Source organism: Rhipicephalus sanguineus, chromosome 4, assembly GCF_013339695.2.
Source record: "Rhipicephalus sanguineus isolate Rsan-2018 chromosome 4, BIME_Rsan_1.4, whole genome shotgun sequence".
Taxonomy (NCBI): Eukaryota; Metazoa; Arthropoda; class Arachnida; order Ixodida; family Ixodidae; genus Rhipicephalus; species Rhipicephalus sanguineus.
The window spans coordinates 84,691,735-84,706,681 of record NC_051179.1 but is presented as its reverse complement, the minus strand read 5'-3'; the positions used below and the strand labels follow the sequence as shown (position 1 = coordinate 84,706,681).

General features: G+C 47.3%; 1 protein-coding gene across 1 annotated transcript in view; it reads right to left on the bottom strand.

Moving 5' to 3' along the window:
• Window positions 1-14,483, bottom strand: part of LOC119391360 (venom metalloproteinase antarease-like TtrivMP_A) — a 104,677-nt gene extending 90,194 nt beyond the window's left edge. The window contains exons 1-3 of the mRNA XM_049414754.1: window positions 14,448-14,483; window positions 3,404-3,536; window positions 1,916-2,040 (exon numbers count right to left, since the gene is read on the bottom strand). Of these exons, the coding sequence (XP_049270711.1) occupies window positions 1,916-2,040; window positions 3,404-3,530 (252 nt within the window). The 5' untranslated portion in view covers window positions 3,531-3,536; window positions 14,448-14,483. The remainder of the gene's footprint in view (window positions 1-1,915; window positions 2,041-3,403; window positions 3,537-14,447) is intronic.
• Window positions 14,484-14,947: the final 464 nt, after the last annotated feature.

Here is a 14,947-nt window from a genome sequence, read left to right as displayed (position 1 = left end):
ACTCTATGGCTTTAACGCATTTTCACGACTGTAACGCATTTTCAAAAGTTCATATATTTCAATGTGAACTTTGTAAACGATCGCGTTTTCTATATATTACAGAAGCAGGGTGCTTTAGCTTACGTAGCAAATGTAGTTCATATTTACCTTACAGCCATATAGAGGATGTCAGACACATTGTGTATTTTACTAGCACGCGTAAAGTTCGCTAGTGCGTGCAATGTTTGATCTGCCATGACCCGTCCATCTTTATATATATGTATATAGTCCTGCTTGACCTGGAAAGATAATACTGTAACTGACACCGACACAAAATACCACATTGGTGTTTTTGTTACCTTCAATCCTTCAATGACTGTTAACCCTATTTTGGCCGGTGGCTCGAGCTGCTGCAAACGAAGGCTCACCTGCGAATGTTGACCAAAACTAAACAGCGGGTTCATAGAGGTAGGAGGAGGAAAAAATATGCGGTGCAAGGTAATAATAGTAAAATAAATATACGGCGACATCATGTGATGTTGAGAGTCGCTCGCTCTACAAAGGCACAAGCTGATAATTCGTAATGGTGACGTATTTGTAAGAGCTGATAGTATCAGCCAAGTCGATGGTACCATGGAGGCACACGTACACACGTGAGAAAAAACATACGGACCGCAAGAGCGCGTGCCAAAATAGGGCGCCTCGATGATCAGCTCCTCGGAGGCTGACACATCGAAGCGCCCAATGACAAAATGCACCGACGCCCCATCTGTCGACGTGGCGCCTATTGACGAGAGGGTATGACGTCCCATCATATCTGCTCGCCTGTCCTGTATCTTTGCCTGGCGAGGTCCATATACATTTGCTCACGGGTGTACGTATTCATCTAATTCAGCAATTAGCAAGGTAACAAAGAATTTCCGTCAATTTAAGTATTATCGTAACTTGTAAACCAACAGACGTGATGAAAGACAAGTACTTCACAGTTACTAAAGTGGTATGCAGGAACAATGATTCGACATTGCTTTTGGATCACTTACAAAATTAAGAAGCACTGAAACTCAAGGTCATTGAGTAGAGGAAAGAAAGCAGGAATCTGCATTCGCTGTGTATTCTGTCTTGCCATACACGACCAAGGCGCGTTGCATATGCAACCTTCTAAAGTACCCGTGCCGCTCGGGCACAGCAAATAGCATTATTACTTAATGCCCTCAGATTTAATGACGTTTGTATGATGTCATACTGAAAAACTTAATCGTCATTCGCAACTTTATTGTTTCGCCAGAACTCATTTGACTGAGGAATGCGTATTCTCGACGGGGAACTCGCGCAACGCAGCACATATATTTTAAGCATTTGCAAGAGCGTCTGTCATGTAAAATAAATCTTGTTACGGTATATTGTTTACGCATGGCATTTAACAACAGCCCTCTTGCCAGGAGATGGAGTTGGCCGAAAATCAGTTCAGCGTTGCAAGCGGCTTCGACATGACAATCGACGCGTTGCTTCTGAGCTTTTTATTCAACGTGCTATGCCCGAAGTTGCTATGGCTGGTGACAACGTTGTTAAGGGCAAAAACAAATTCAAGGTATTCACTACACCGCATGCTTATTTCTACATTTCCCTATAGCCTAGAAGGCAGATTAGCTTTTGGCTTTTTATTTTTATTGTTACCTTAAACTTTGCTCAATTCCTAAGCCCTTGTTATCGTATCGACATCATTCTCGATACGATAGGTCAAATGCAAATAAATGTGGTTGTTCGGCCGCGCCAACGGCAAACGAAAATTTCATTCAGGTACTCGAGGCCTTCATCTACTCAACGTCGTTTCTCGTGTCGGTGTACAGGACCGCACCAGCTTCCCCTTTATGCCAAACATCACGCCAGTGCAGTCTACTAAGGAAACAGCTGTGCTGAACCTTCTGCCTTCACTTACCGAATGCATAAACAGCATAGCGTAGGCAACGCGGTCTTCCGTTTCATTACCGAAGTAGGCGGTGTGATTGAGAGCGGTGATGAAGTGTGTCTCCACGGTATAGGATTCTGGGAGATTTCGACTTTCTGTAAAGAAGAATGCAGCAGGCAGGACAGTTTGCTATGTAACAACCTTCAAGCCAATTTCATATTTACCAAGAGACGTACCAATTTCTGCATAACGGGGTTCATTTTCTAAATGCCTTTCTGAAAAACACAAGACAGAGAGTAAGACATGTATTCATGTTGTGCGCAAATTGCGCTGTAGATTTACTGTGAAGCGAAGGAAAAGCAGATGCCCGTAAGACCAATGTCACGGCTAACGAGCCATAACTTTTGTTTGTTATATTCAACATACCATATATTTATGAGCTCCGAATGCTCACCAGTGTATGAGAAACCTTTCACCGCCTGAAAGTGACATGGAAGTTAAAGTGCAATACAATCTGGGGGTTGGCCTTTAAAAGCTTTCACACTCCTCAAACGGACAATGCATTGAACTTAATAAGTAACCCCTGCCACATACTTTCACTTGTTGTGGCGACGAATGCGGCTCACTTCGCGCACACGAGAGTGATTGAATGTTCAACGTTCATTTGCGGCTGTGCATCGGCTAATTTCATGGAGTGGAATATTGCTCGCACTGGCTTTTAAAAACGCAGATATTATTTTTGAATGTCATTGAAAGAGTCTGAAAAGAAAATAAAATAAAAAAATCACAGTTTCGCTTAAGGGTGAAGCAAGGAATGCGATAGCAACAAATTGTAATGTTGTGCGAAGAAAGGCTAGCAGCTAACTCTTTTGGATCCGGTCTCGCGTTACTCAACAAAACGCTGGCTGCAGGGAATGCGGCCACTCCGGGGAGAGATGCGGTTTTCGTGCTGTCAGTTCTCTGAACGCCAAGTAAATGGTGAGATCACATCAAGTTTACGAGCCGTCCCCTGATCTCGGTCAAGATAGCAGTCCACGGAAATTAAAGTAAGACGCGCACTTAGCGGCTCCCAGGTTTACCATTCTTGTGCCATGATGTCATTGATCTATGCAGCGAAATTTTGCACGTGGTTAGCGAGAATCCGGGAAATGCTTCTTTTCTGGACACTATGGAAGGATTTCGAGCATTTCATTTCCGCGTGCTTACAGTTGACTGCCATTCAGGTGAACTTAGAACACTCGTAGCGCTTAGCATTTAGGTAAATAAACGACCCGTTCCATTCTGGCTGTTACATACATACATACATACATACATACATACATACATACATACATACATACATACATACATACATACATACATACATACATACATACATACATACATACATACATACATACATACATACATACATACATACATACATACATACATACATACATACATACATACATACATACATACATACATACATACATAAATGGGGAGGGTGTGCTCAACAGAAAGCTTGTTGCTTACCGACATCTTCCACGACATCATAGCTCCCAGGTGTGATGTCGACAAGTGATATTCGGTGCGCCAATCTTTCCTGTGACGACCGTTCCCAATTCTCGCAAGGTTGAATTCTGTGAGTGTGATTTACCATCCCTGTCTGAATAAAAAAACAACCGATCCAAATTCTTGTGTGACCTATATGACAGTGTTTCATTGTCGGAGCTGCTTGCTTCGTTGTCTTCAGATTAAAAGTAATTATCGCGAAAATCATCCACGCTACACAAATAAACATGATGCCTTCGTTAAAACTAAATCTTGTATAAACAGGCGCTCAGCTGCACGGGCGTAGCCAGGAGTTTATTTTGGGGGAAAGGTAGGAGGGGGGTCTGCTTCCCTATGTGGGGCTCAGTGTGTGTTCACATATCTATAAACATTAGATTCTTTACACTACTGTGAAGATGGAAGCAACCCGCTGTGACAAAACATTCTGCGGCAGCGGCTTCCCGTCATTTTCAAGCCCATTTGCACTTCAGTGCGCGTTGGCGCTCCTTCAACTTCCGCTGTTCTTCCAATGGGACGGACGACACCCGTCTGTCCCGTAGAGAGTCCAAAGTGCAACTACTGATAAAAGTAGATAGTATAACAGCGCTAGCGTGATCTGTACGTCACTGTGCAAAGGGGCACAGCGATCGGTGGGAAGTGCTTCCGCCTGAATATCGCGACACTTGTGGCAGAGCGCATGCAGTAGAGCGTCCGGAGCAGGCGGGTGTGCGTCGCTTGCGCTCCGCCGAACGTGTGCTATAGCTGGCCGCATTACCCTGGTATCGCCGCCGAATATGTGCCGGGGAGTCAAGTAGTGACTGTCCGAAACAGCCGGACACCCTTCAGGAGCCGGTAGGGCATCTCCTTCCTTATCGGCTTCAGAAACCCCTATGCGGGGGGCGTTGGGCTGCCATGCCTATGGGACGACTTAGCTTGCCTGTGCGAGTTCGGGCCACCGGGTCTGGCGACACGGCCCCTTGCACAACAATGCGAACGCTTGCATCACGCTGACTACTGCGGGCACGACTACTGCCCCATGCATGCAACCTGCCTTCAGCCCCAACGGCACCCTGGTTACCACAGACGCTCTCGACCGTATTACAGGCCACACCGTCTGCATCGCCGGGGTCGGCGACAGACACCGATGCGAGCTGGAAACTGGCGACTTCCCGTCGGCAGCGTTAACGCCAGAAAAACTTTGACCAAGCACGAGTGGAACCAATGCAGGCAGGCGGTCCTGCAAGCACTCTGGCCAGCGACGTCGCGGCTGGGGCTGCACCAGCTGAGAACGCTCCAGCTGTGCCGGCAGACGCATCATGCGTCGCACCGGCGCGAACACCACATGTCACGCAGAGTCATCCATGGGATAGAGCCATTCATGGCATAGCGCCCGGCACAACTCCGGAAGAACTGACCGCCAATTCCGCGTGCGCACGCAAAGGGTGACAGTGCACAGTGGGTGGACGCTTGGTGCTACGAAAGCTGCTGTGATGACCTTCGAGGTCCCCTTCTCACCCGATATGTACAGCATTACGGGGGAAGGTGGCCTGCCACCCATACAAGCCGACGCGGCAAGCCTGCCAAGTCTGTTTACAACCGGGGCACTGCTCGGACATAAGCCCCACGCCGAACACTCGAGTGTGTCGGCAGCGTGGTACTCTCGATCCCTTGGATCGTCACCCCTATGCTCCCAAATGCCGAGTGTGTGGGGATGGCCACCTAACGGGTGCCAACGAGTGCACTCAGAGACTGAAGGCCCCGCGGCCACCTCCTCGACTTGCGGCACCCAACCCTGCCCGGGGGCACAACCCTCCGCGCAACCCACCCACTCCCAAACGCAGATGGTTCAGCGAGGACAATAAGACTTCGCGTAGCCGCTCCGGTCTCTCTTCGAGGTCACAGTCCTACCCTCCCCTCCCCTCGTGTGGGACCCTTCCAGCGGCAGTAGCTGCAGCAAACCACGAACCGGTGCCAGAACAACACAGGGCCGCAGGAGCAATCCGCCCGACAACAGTCCCAGGAGGGCTCCTGTAAGCCTGCTGACAAGCCAAACTACACTACTGCCGGCACCGATAAAAAGGTGAGCTGCTCAGCTGAGGTAGCGAAACCCACCTCTTGCTTAATACCCAGTCCACCGCGAACACCTTCTCACGGAAAACATAAAGCTCAAATAGGAGCTGGCAGCCGTCAAGACGCGTCAGGCCAGGGACAGTGCTCAACTCCACGCCCTCATGGAGCGTCTTGGATCGCCACCCGGACTCCCCGAACAACGCTCCCAAATCACTCCCGAGATACAGACAACTCCTAAAACGGCGCTACCAGCACCCATCGCGACGGGCACCGCGGTCACATGCGAAGAATTGTGTGAGATGCTCTCTACGCTAACCCAACAACTGTCCCAACAATTCAGTACTGTCTTCACACAGTTCGGAGAACTCCTTGACTCTCTCGAGACACGCCTAGAGGTCCCAGTTGCTGAAACAGGCGGAAATATACGTAGAAAGAGGGCCATTCGTAGCTCGCACACCACGACACATCAAGCCCACCACAGAATAAGCCTGGAATCGCATTCCTCCGAACTATTTTTCCACACCTGCCCCAGCAACAGGCAACCTCACCCGCACTTCCACGTCGGCCTCGCAAGCCGATATCTCGACACCCACGCCATTCCAGACAAGTAATTAACCATGGGCAGCACAACCACACCCATTGGCGAACATTTAGAAGTCTGGGAATGGAACTGCGGCGGCTTCCACAGAAAGCGGAGCCTCATCCAACAGTACATTAACACACACCTTGCTCAGCCAGATGTCATAGCACTTCAGGAGCCTGGCACGTCACCCGCATTTCCAGGCTATGAGTCCCACAATAGCCAGACAGAAGGCAGAGCGGCCAACCTTATTAACAAAGCGGTAACAGCATTTGGCATCGACAGCATCCCAGAAACCAACATAAACATGGGAATTTTTTAGCTAGTTCTACAGGCGAAAAAAAAAGCCGAGAAGCGAAGTATCATCATCGTCAATGTATATAGCACCCCAAAGCAAAAATCAAGCCGTCATCCAGAGCGCCTGCAAATTAGCCCAGGGAAAGGAAATCATACTCCTCGGGGACTCCGCAAAAACATTGCAGCTGGAACTGCTTACGGATCACGCAGTCCCCACCCGTTTCGTCAGCAGTGTGTGTAGGGGCACTTTCCCCGATCTCACCTCCGCCCGTTCAGTGCAAACTATAATTAGGCCTGCAGGAATGCTGTGGCAGCGATGACTACATTCTCTGCACAAAAATTATGGAGAGTGCGATACGTCGCTCCATTGAACAAGTCGTATCACAAACTGGGGCGCCTTCCACCGCGAGAGCGATCATTCAATTGGCAGCCTCACAAGCCTCACTGACTGGTGCGCCCAACTTAACGAAATTCGGGAGCGTTGCACCACCACCGTTAACAGAACACCTCAACTGCCGGACGTGGGTGGCCATGTCGCTCTTCATCTGTGGGAAGCCAGAAGGAGCCTCATCCGCAGATGCACGACCCAAAAAACATAACAAATGTCTCGAGCTGAGGATCGCAGCTCTCACCGCCAAGGCAGAGCAGTATGCTGCAGAACTGGCGCGACAAAATTGGGCCCAGTTCAATTACTTTCTTTGGGGTGTTCCATGGGTACCGCCGGTACGTGGCACATTCTACGTGCTTTCATTGACCACACTCGAACAAAAAATGAGACAAATAATTCGGTCACGCGCTAGTACACGCGCATCATACACGCCTATGTAGGCACGGATGACAAGCCCAGCGCAAATGCTTAGGCGAATATCACCCGCCTCCATTTCAGGCAATGTATCAGGGTCGCGCCAACGACACTCTCGACCGACCGATAACGGTGTACGAAGTCTATGCTGCCATTCGCAGCAGTACCCGACACACAGCTGTCGGGGCGGTGAGAATCACGTACTCGCATATCACGAACAGGAACCTCAACGACACCGCCGTACAATGCCTCACGGGGTTTCTCAACGATCATTAGCAATGCGGCACGTTCCCCCCCCCTGAATCGAAGCACGCGGTAGTGATATTGCTACGGAAGCTGGGCAAGAACTCCAGATCAAAAACATCCGACCAATATGCCTCACTTCCTGCCTTGGTAAACTCTTCGAGCACGCCATCACTAGCTGCCTGCACGATTATCTCGAGGACATTGACCTTTCCACGCATTCAATGTGTGGGTTCCGGATTACATTTTTCAACACAAGATGTGCTGCTTCAATTTAAAGAAGCCATTGACTCCAACGCAAGGAGAGAATATATTGGCTTTTGACCTCAAAGGCGGCATTGATAACGTTAGCCAAAAGGCCTTACTTGCAGGGCCTCGAGGCCCTTCAGTGCGGACAGCGCATCTCTAGTTATGTTCAGGCATTTCTATCGGACCGTGCCGCCACGATTGGTCTCGGCTCGATCCAATCAAGTATTATCGAGTTTCCGAACAAGGGAACACCGCCGGGCTCATTGATTTTCCGCTGCTCTTTAACGTAACAATGGTTGGTCTGGTGCACGAACTCCGTCCATCGATGGCATGCATCATGCAATGTACGCGGAGGACATCACCATCTGGGCCATACGGGGGCGCCTTGGAGAAAAATTACATAACCTACAGCAGGCAGCCACCTGCGCCGAACAATACGTACAGGCACGTCGCCTGGCTTGTGGAACAGACAAGTCTGAGCTCCAATCAATCTGGCAACACAAGCCCCAACCGTCGCTGTAGAATGACCCAGGCTACCACCTCCGCGTCGTCCTTGCCGGCCAAGAAGTCCGAGAAGAAACCATCATTCGTATATTGGAAATGTGGACACAGTCAAATCGCCATGTAAATCACATACTTGCCCTTCTCAGCACCACCTCGCTACACGTGGCCCGAATGACATCTCGAGTCGCCACTCATCGCCATGGCACGCGCGAGTAGGACAACCTTAAACTCGTAGCGCAGCCTCGTGGCCAGTAGAGTGACATGCAGTTTGCCCTATCAACGACTTACCAAAGGCGAACAGGACCAAGTCGACGCAATGCTCCGCAAGGCCTACAAGGCGTCACTCAAGCTACCACCAGGCACTCCTACAAGTAGGCTACTCACATTGGGTCTGGACACCTATGCAGAACTTTTCGAAGCGCAACTCACCACCCAACTTCAGCGGCTTACGCAAACACCAAGAGGCCGCGTCCTGATCCTACGTCTCGGCTATATCGGCCAGCTTCACGAAGCGGCTCGCCGAAAGCCCATTCCCGACCACCTCCGTACTACATATAAGCCCCCATCCCCCGCAATAAGGATCCCCGACTGCATCAGGGCCGGCGGGAAGCCAGATTGGAAGCCCTCGAACGAGACCACGGGCACAGGAACATTCTATACTATGTAGATGCCAACTACGACCTCGCGAACACCAAGGCAGTAACCGCAGTCGTAGACCACGCACTCCTAGAACGTACCAGCACTTCCTTGCGGTGCCACAACATCACCGAGGCTCAAGAAACTGCCATTGCTTCGCTCTTGCCCTCGGCTACAGAGAGAGACGGTCGCTGACTGTTCTGACAGACTCCCAAGCGGCTTGCCGCAACTACCTACGAGCGCGCATAAGCCAACCTGCCCTGAATATCATCTTGAACGCTGCAGACACTAGCGAGCATACCAATACACACACTCCCCGGATTTGGTATCAGATCATATGAACCCCGGGTCACATGGGGCTCGAGGAAAACCCGAAGCGGATAGGGTCAGGCTTGGCAGGTCGGGAGGACAATAAATAACCTAGAAATTGGTAGAACTAGCCAAAAAGCAGCCAACTTGAGCGAAGGGCAGTAATAGTAGCCAAAAGTAGCCACGCATGTGTGAAGAGGTATGCGACGATGTTATTCGAGTGACTAAATTAAAGGGGGAAACGTAAACAAGTAGAGGAAAAACCCTTCGAAATCATAATTTCTGAGATACAAGCATATATTGTTGACTTTATCAATCATTTCGTACGCGATCACGAAGTTTCTTGCGCTGTTCTAGAAATGACATTCTCTTCACGCGCCTTGCGCTACTTTTCTTAAAAGGGCTAGAGGTACTAGTGACAATTGAAATGAGTACTGCATGAGCCTACTCAATATCACAGTTGGTGCGAATAAAGCATAAATTGTAATCACTCTCACAGTCGTTTCTCGCGTGATGACAAATCCAAGCAATTAATATAATTGAGTTGTACTCTTTACATAATCCTAAGAAACGACACGAGCAGTTCGTCAGGTATCCGATTTCTAATGCCGATGAGTGCAGAGCGTCCTAGATGCGAAGCGCTTTCTGTTGTCCTACTGACTTCCAATTATAGTTTCAAGTAACTTTCTGCAATAGGTGGTCTGCGAAATGAAGCGCCATGCAGCAGGTTTCCTCCGAGTCCCAGCCACTTATCCAAAAGTCTTTTCTTTTGTGCAATGCCAGTGCCAAATTCAGTTTTAGGACACACCTTCGTCAGTATGTCTTGACACCGCATAATAGAGCGCCAGCGGCTGCGACGTGCCAAGATAATTATCTTTTGGTTCAAATGTAGGCAACAGGAAACTAGCGAAAAAGTAGCCACGTAGCCATGGCGTTTTTCTCTGCCGCTAACGGCCTAAAATAGTCCCGCCGACAGGGTTGCCAAACTTCGCAACCCTGGCGGCGGTGGCAAGGGTGCGAGGAACTGTCGCGAGCGTACGAGGGGGCGAGGATGTGATGCACGAGGGTCGAGTTGCGCCGAAAATTGTTGTCCCACGCGTGTTTTGTCTACGGGTGCAATCCGACAAAACGTAGCCCTACACAGCTTCGCCCTAAATCTTCGGAATAATTTCGGGGGGTTATCATTATGAACAACCGTATCTTCCTCCTGGCGACACCAGTGCTTAGGTGCGAAACAAATGTTTTACTTGAAAACGTTGTTTACTCACAACGTGGTAATTTCCTCGACCTACAGGCTTGAGTATCAGCGATGCCATTTTGTCCTTATCTTCGAACAAGTGTTTCTCGTAGTCGGAACCTTGAACCTGCACATAACACCAGAGAGACTTTCAGGAGATCTTTCGAAATAAATAGCATCCACTTGTTCAACTCTCTCATGCATGTTTGCACCTTCTATTTTTAACATGCGGAGAAGCTGCAGGCATGTCTGCGCAAGGCAGACATGCCTGCAGTACAGCTCAGCGTGAAAGTAAACAGGTCACTGAACGTTTGCTCTACAAAATACGTCTAGCCAGTTCTACGCCGTGGAAACCGTCGGACAGTGAAACTGTCATCCCATTCGTCAGACATTATATTTTGCACTTCTGTGTTAGCCAAGTTTTCATAAGTATCACCATCATCATCATCATTTCGCTTTATTTGTTGGTTTATACAGCGCGCCCTCTGGTCACGTGACCTCCGTCACCACCACTACTACTACTACTACTACTACTACTACTACTACTACTACTACTACTACTACTACTACTACTACTACTACTGCTGCTGCTGCTGCTGCTGCTGCTGCTGCTGCTGCTGCTGCTGCTGCTGCTACTACTGCTGCTGCTGCTGCTACAATGACGACGACGACTTCGACGACGGCTGCACAACGTAGACTAAGATAGCTACGTTGTTAATAGGTTAAACAACCACTACTATACAAGATTATCCACAAGCCTTCGAGTTACTTGTGATCTGTGATCACGCGCGCATCGCATTTTTTGTGGGCTTCGCTTCTTACGTGCACGTCGTACCAACTACATTAGCTGAAGACGTCGACAGACGTATATCACTTTCTATGGGAGCCGGAAGGTACGTGTTCTGGCCAAAGCAGAGCTCTGAAAAAGCGGGAAAGGTTTTGCAATTGTTCATATGTGCACAGCCTTATCATACCTACATTTACATTAAGTTGTATTAGCGTAACATCGTATCTTCACATGTACTGTAATTGTTAATATCTTGATGATATTTGGTTTACTGTGTTTATAATTTGTTATTTTATGTGTACCCCACTCCCGTCAGTAAAGCATTGTGCGATTGAGGGTAAAATAAATGAAATGAGATGAAGCCTGTTCTATTCATCGGCTGCAGATAACTAAGCGATGGGATGATACGCAGCGACGCACCGTCACGCACACACAAGATAGTTAGCAACAGAAACTGTTGCAGGAATTACTGAGGCGAGAAGCTTTATGACTGTCTTACTCATACTAACTATTGTGTTAGCCTCTCTTTAGGTAACCGATCACTTCACTCCCCATGGCATCATTTATACAACGTAAACGCGTGCACATTAAAGGATCCAAAGCGCGAGCGCTCCTGTTATTAGTGACGCGAGCACCGTGTGACACTCCTGTTTCTCTTCCAAGCACTTCCGGTCGAGCGCTTATTTCCGGTTTCCCAAGTATTCAGAAACCGTGTTTTAAAAAATAAATATCGTATGAAATCGATGGCTCTACTTCAAGTTAAGGGTAATGTTGGATACGTTGAATATAAGAGCATAAGTGTACTCAAGCTAAGGGCCAATTAACTGTCGAAATATCTATAGCGAAAAATTCATGGGATGAGTACATTGAAACAGCAGCCGTTTTCTTGGGAGCACCTGTGCTAGTTGCGGCAACTGGGGTAGCAGATCATCAAGCACGCTGCTTCTTTCTACGTGGCCTTTGAGATCCCCGTCGGCAGTGCAACGAAGCGCAATGTTAACAAAGGAATGCCCCAGGCCACACGAGCGCCGTCTTGCGAGTGCCACTGCCAGGCACTTAAGAATTAGGGTGCCTCTAATTTTATATTCCTCTAAGTGCAGCGTCTCTTGGCGTCGCTCTGACGTCAGGCCACTGGTGCGTGGGCGCTTACACGTGTCAAAACAATAGCGGTGTCGTCCTTTGTAGAGAGGTGAGGGGGCGGAGTTACGGACGATGAACCCGTGCTACTTGTATCAGAAAGCAACATTAAGGGGTGAGCGGTAGAGTGAGCTTCCATTTTTCCAGGGACTATTTTACGTTATTACTGTAGCATATATTCTAAGCAGTTTAAAGACTCTAAATTTTGCTACAGTGGCTTGGAATGGCATGGGACATAATAAGGCGGTCTAGAGCTGAATCTTAAATTTCTGGTAAGCGCCTCAATTCTCGAATATCTGCTAAAAAATAGGTTTTAAGTAGTAGTACACACACATGTTAGCGGCTTCGCAATTCTTTCGATAATAGAATTCGATGTCGTACTTTAAATTTCTAAGGTAACTTTCATACTATTCTGCCGAAAATACACCGTCTTCAATTTGATAAGGTAGGTCACCACATTCAAAAACACATTTTAAAAAAATGATTTTTTTGGATTTTATATTTTCAAGCTCCCTGTCTATTCAAGAATATTTATCAAAAAGCATTATGCAGTTATTTTTAACCGTTCGATAGTTATATCCATTTTTCCAACCCCTCCTAGACGCATCCAAAACCGAAACTGAGGGTTTCTGGTTCCACAACACCTGCCATCTCGTCATAAATGCCTTTTCGTATACAATTACATAATGCTTAGTTGTCTAGGTACATTCTAAAGCTTGTGGAACACGTTGTCTTCGGTTTGTTTTTAAATTTCTACCGCACGGCCGCGGCACTCTGTTGTTTAAGTTGCGCCTGTTTTCGCTCGGCTGTCTCTGCTTTTTCGTATGCCATCTTAAGCTCTTGGACTGAGTTCTGGCTTTTCGAGGAGAAAGTTATAGTACTTCATGAAATATGGCGAAGTATAGGACGAAAAAGAAGCCTCAACGCAAGTAAAACAATCAGTATACCAAGCGCGGACCCACTGTGGAGCATGTGGATGACAGTCAGCTGGAGACACAAAACGAGCTAGAAAAAAATACGTGCTTCAGCTCGCTCAAAAGGAGATTGTGCCGCTTCAAAGGAAGTCCCAAGATATGAGCCTGGCGAATTTCTGGCATATTGATTGTTTCTTTGTTTCATATATATTCGGTTGAAATCTCTAAAGCCGTTTTTCTGACAACGTAATTTTTTGCATCCTACAGTTACGCGAACAGTGATAACTTTCCTCCTAAAAAAATATTTTCACGCGAAATTTGTCGTGCTGTTTCTTTATAGGGAGAACTGCGTATTCAAGCAGAATGACTGAAAACTAGCCATAACTTTTTCTACTATGGACAACTGTCTTTTATTAGTCTTTTTATGATAACGCGTCTTAGCTAAGAGATACGGGGATCGCAGAGGTTACGTGCACTAGATATTGTTTTCACTACGTACCTGCCAAGTCACGTTTGGATCGCACCAACAGTGTTTCAGTTATGACTGCTGGCGCAACATGTATATTTTGGCCTATTTTGAAGTTCTAAATTTTATTTTTTACATTTGTGGCTATTTCATCATTTTAAAGTTTATATCTGCGTAAGCCATACAAGCCAAAACCATAATTATAACTTTTGGACTAAAACTAAAATTTTTTCTCGAAGGTGCTAATCTACCTTAAACAAAGGTGAGGCACCTCAAGCTGGCTGGCCGACGTTTCGATGGGTAAGGCAGTCTAACTTACGATCTGTTTAAAGATAGATTCACCTATCGATACCCAGGCCTGCCAGCCTGGGGTACCTTTCCCCTGTTTCAAAACATTTTATTGTACTTCATGCTTCCATCTCTCGGCTCCCGTCTCTACATAGTGTCCTTAAACAAGTTAAGAAGAATAAAGAAATGATGTTGAAGAAAAACATGGCATCTGTCGATGAGTTCCCAGTGCGGCAAGAAGCGAGTATGGTTACGAAACCATCGGGAACACCATGCGCTATGATGAAGCACTCTCTACAATGGGCTGAAGACGTAGGCGCAGCACTGTTAGGAAAAACGTACTATCAGATGACGGTAAATAAGGGGGAGGGGGGTGTGATGGCGCTTACTGGCTTATTCGACATGATAATAAATGAAAGCCCAACTCATGATCATCAAAGCACAACTCGGCCAAATGTCAGTCCTACTTATGATAATATAACTCCTCAAAGTGTAGTTTATACTTACATATTCTTGAACAGTACCGTTTTCTGTTACTTCTAGCAGGAGGACTGTGTCGGCGAGAATTGAAGCTTTCTTTAGGTTTAGAGAGTATCCTTCAATCACCAATACTTTTTCGGAGTTCTCCTGCCGGCCTTCGAACACTTGGGGGTAAACTGTTACACTCTGTCCAACGGAATCGCCTTGCTTGCTTGTGGATGGGTAGCCCCAAGAAATGTCCACGAAGAAGGGCTTTCTTGGAATTCCTGGTACATAGTTTATCCGTCAATTAATGGTAAATGTTACATAATTTTCATACGAGTGACATCGTTTGGAGATCATAGCAGCTGGGCGTATAATCATGTAGCGCATAATTCACAGAACAGAAACACATCTACACATGTATAAAAGTTCAGTATATAAACTTACAACAATTTCTCAAGCCACGGGCTTTAACTTGAGAATGCAATTTTCGTAATTAGTACAGTTCACTTTACATTTCAGTATCCCAAGGATGAAATTACGCG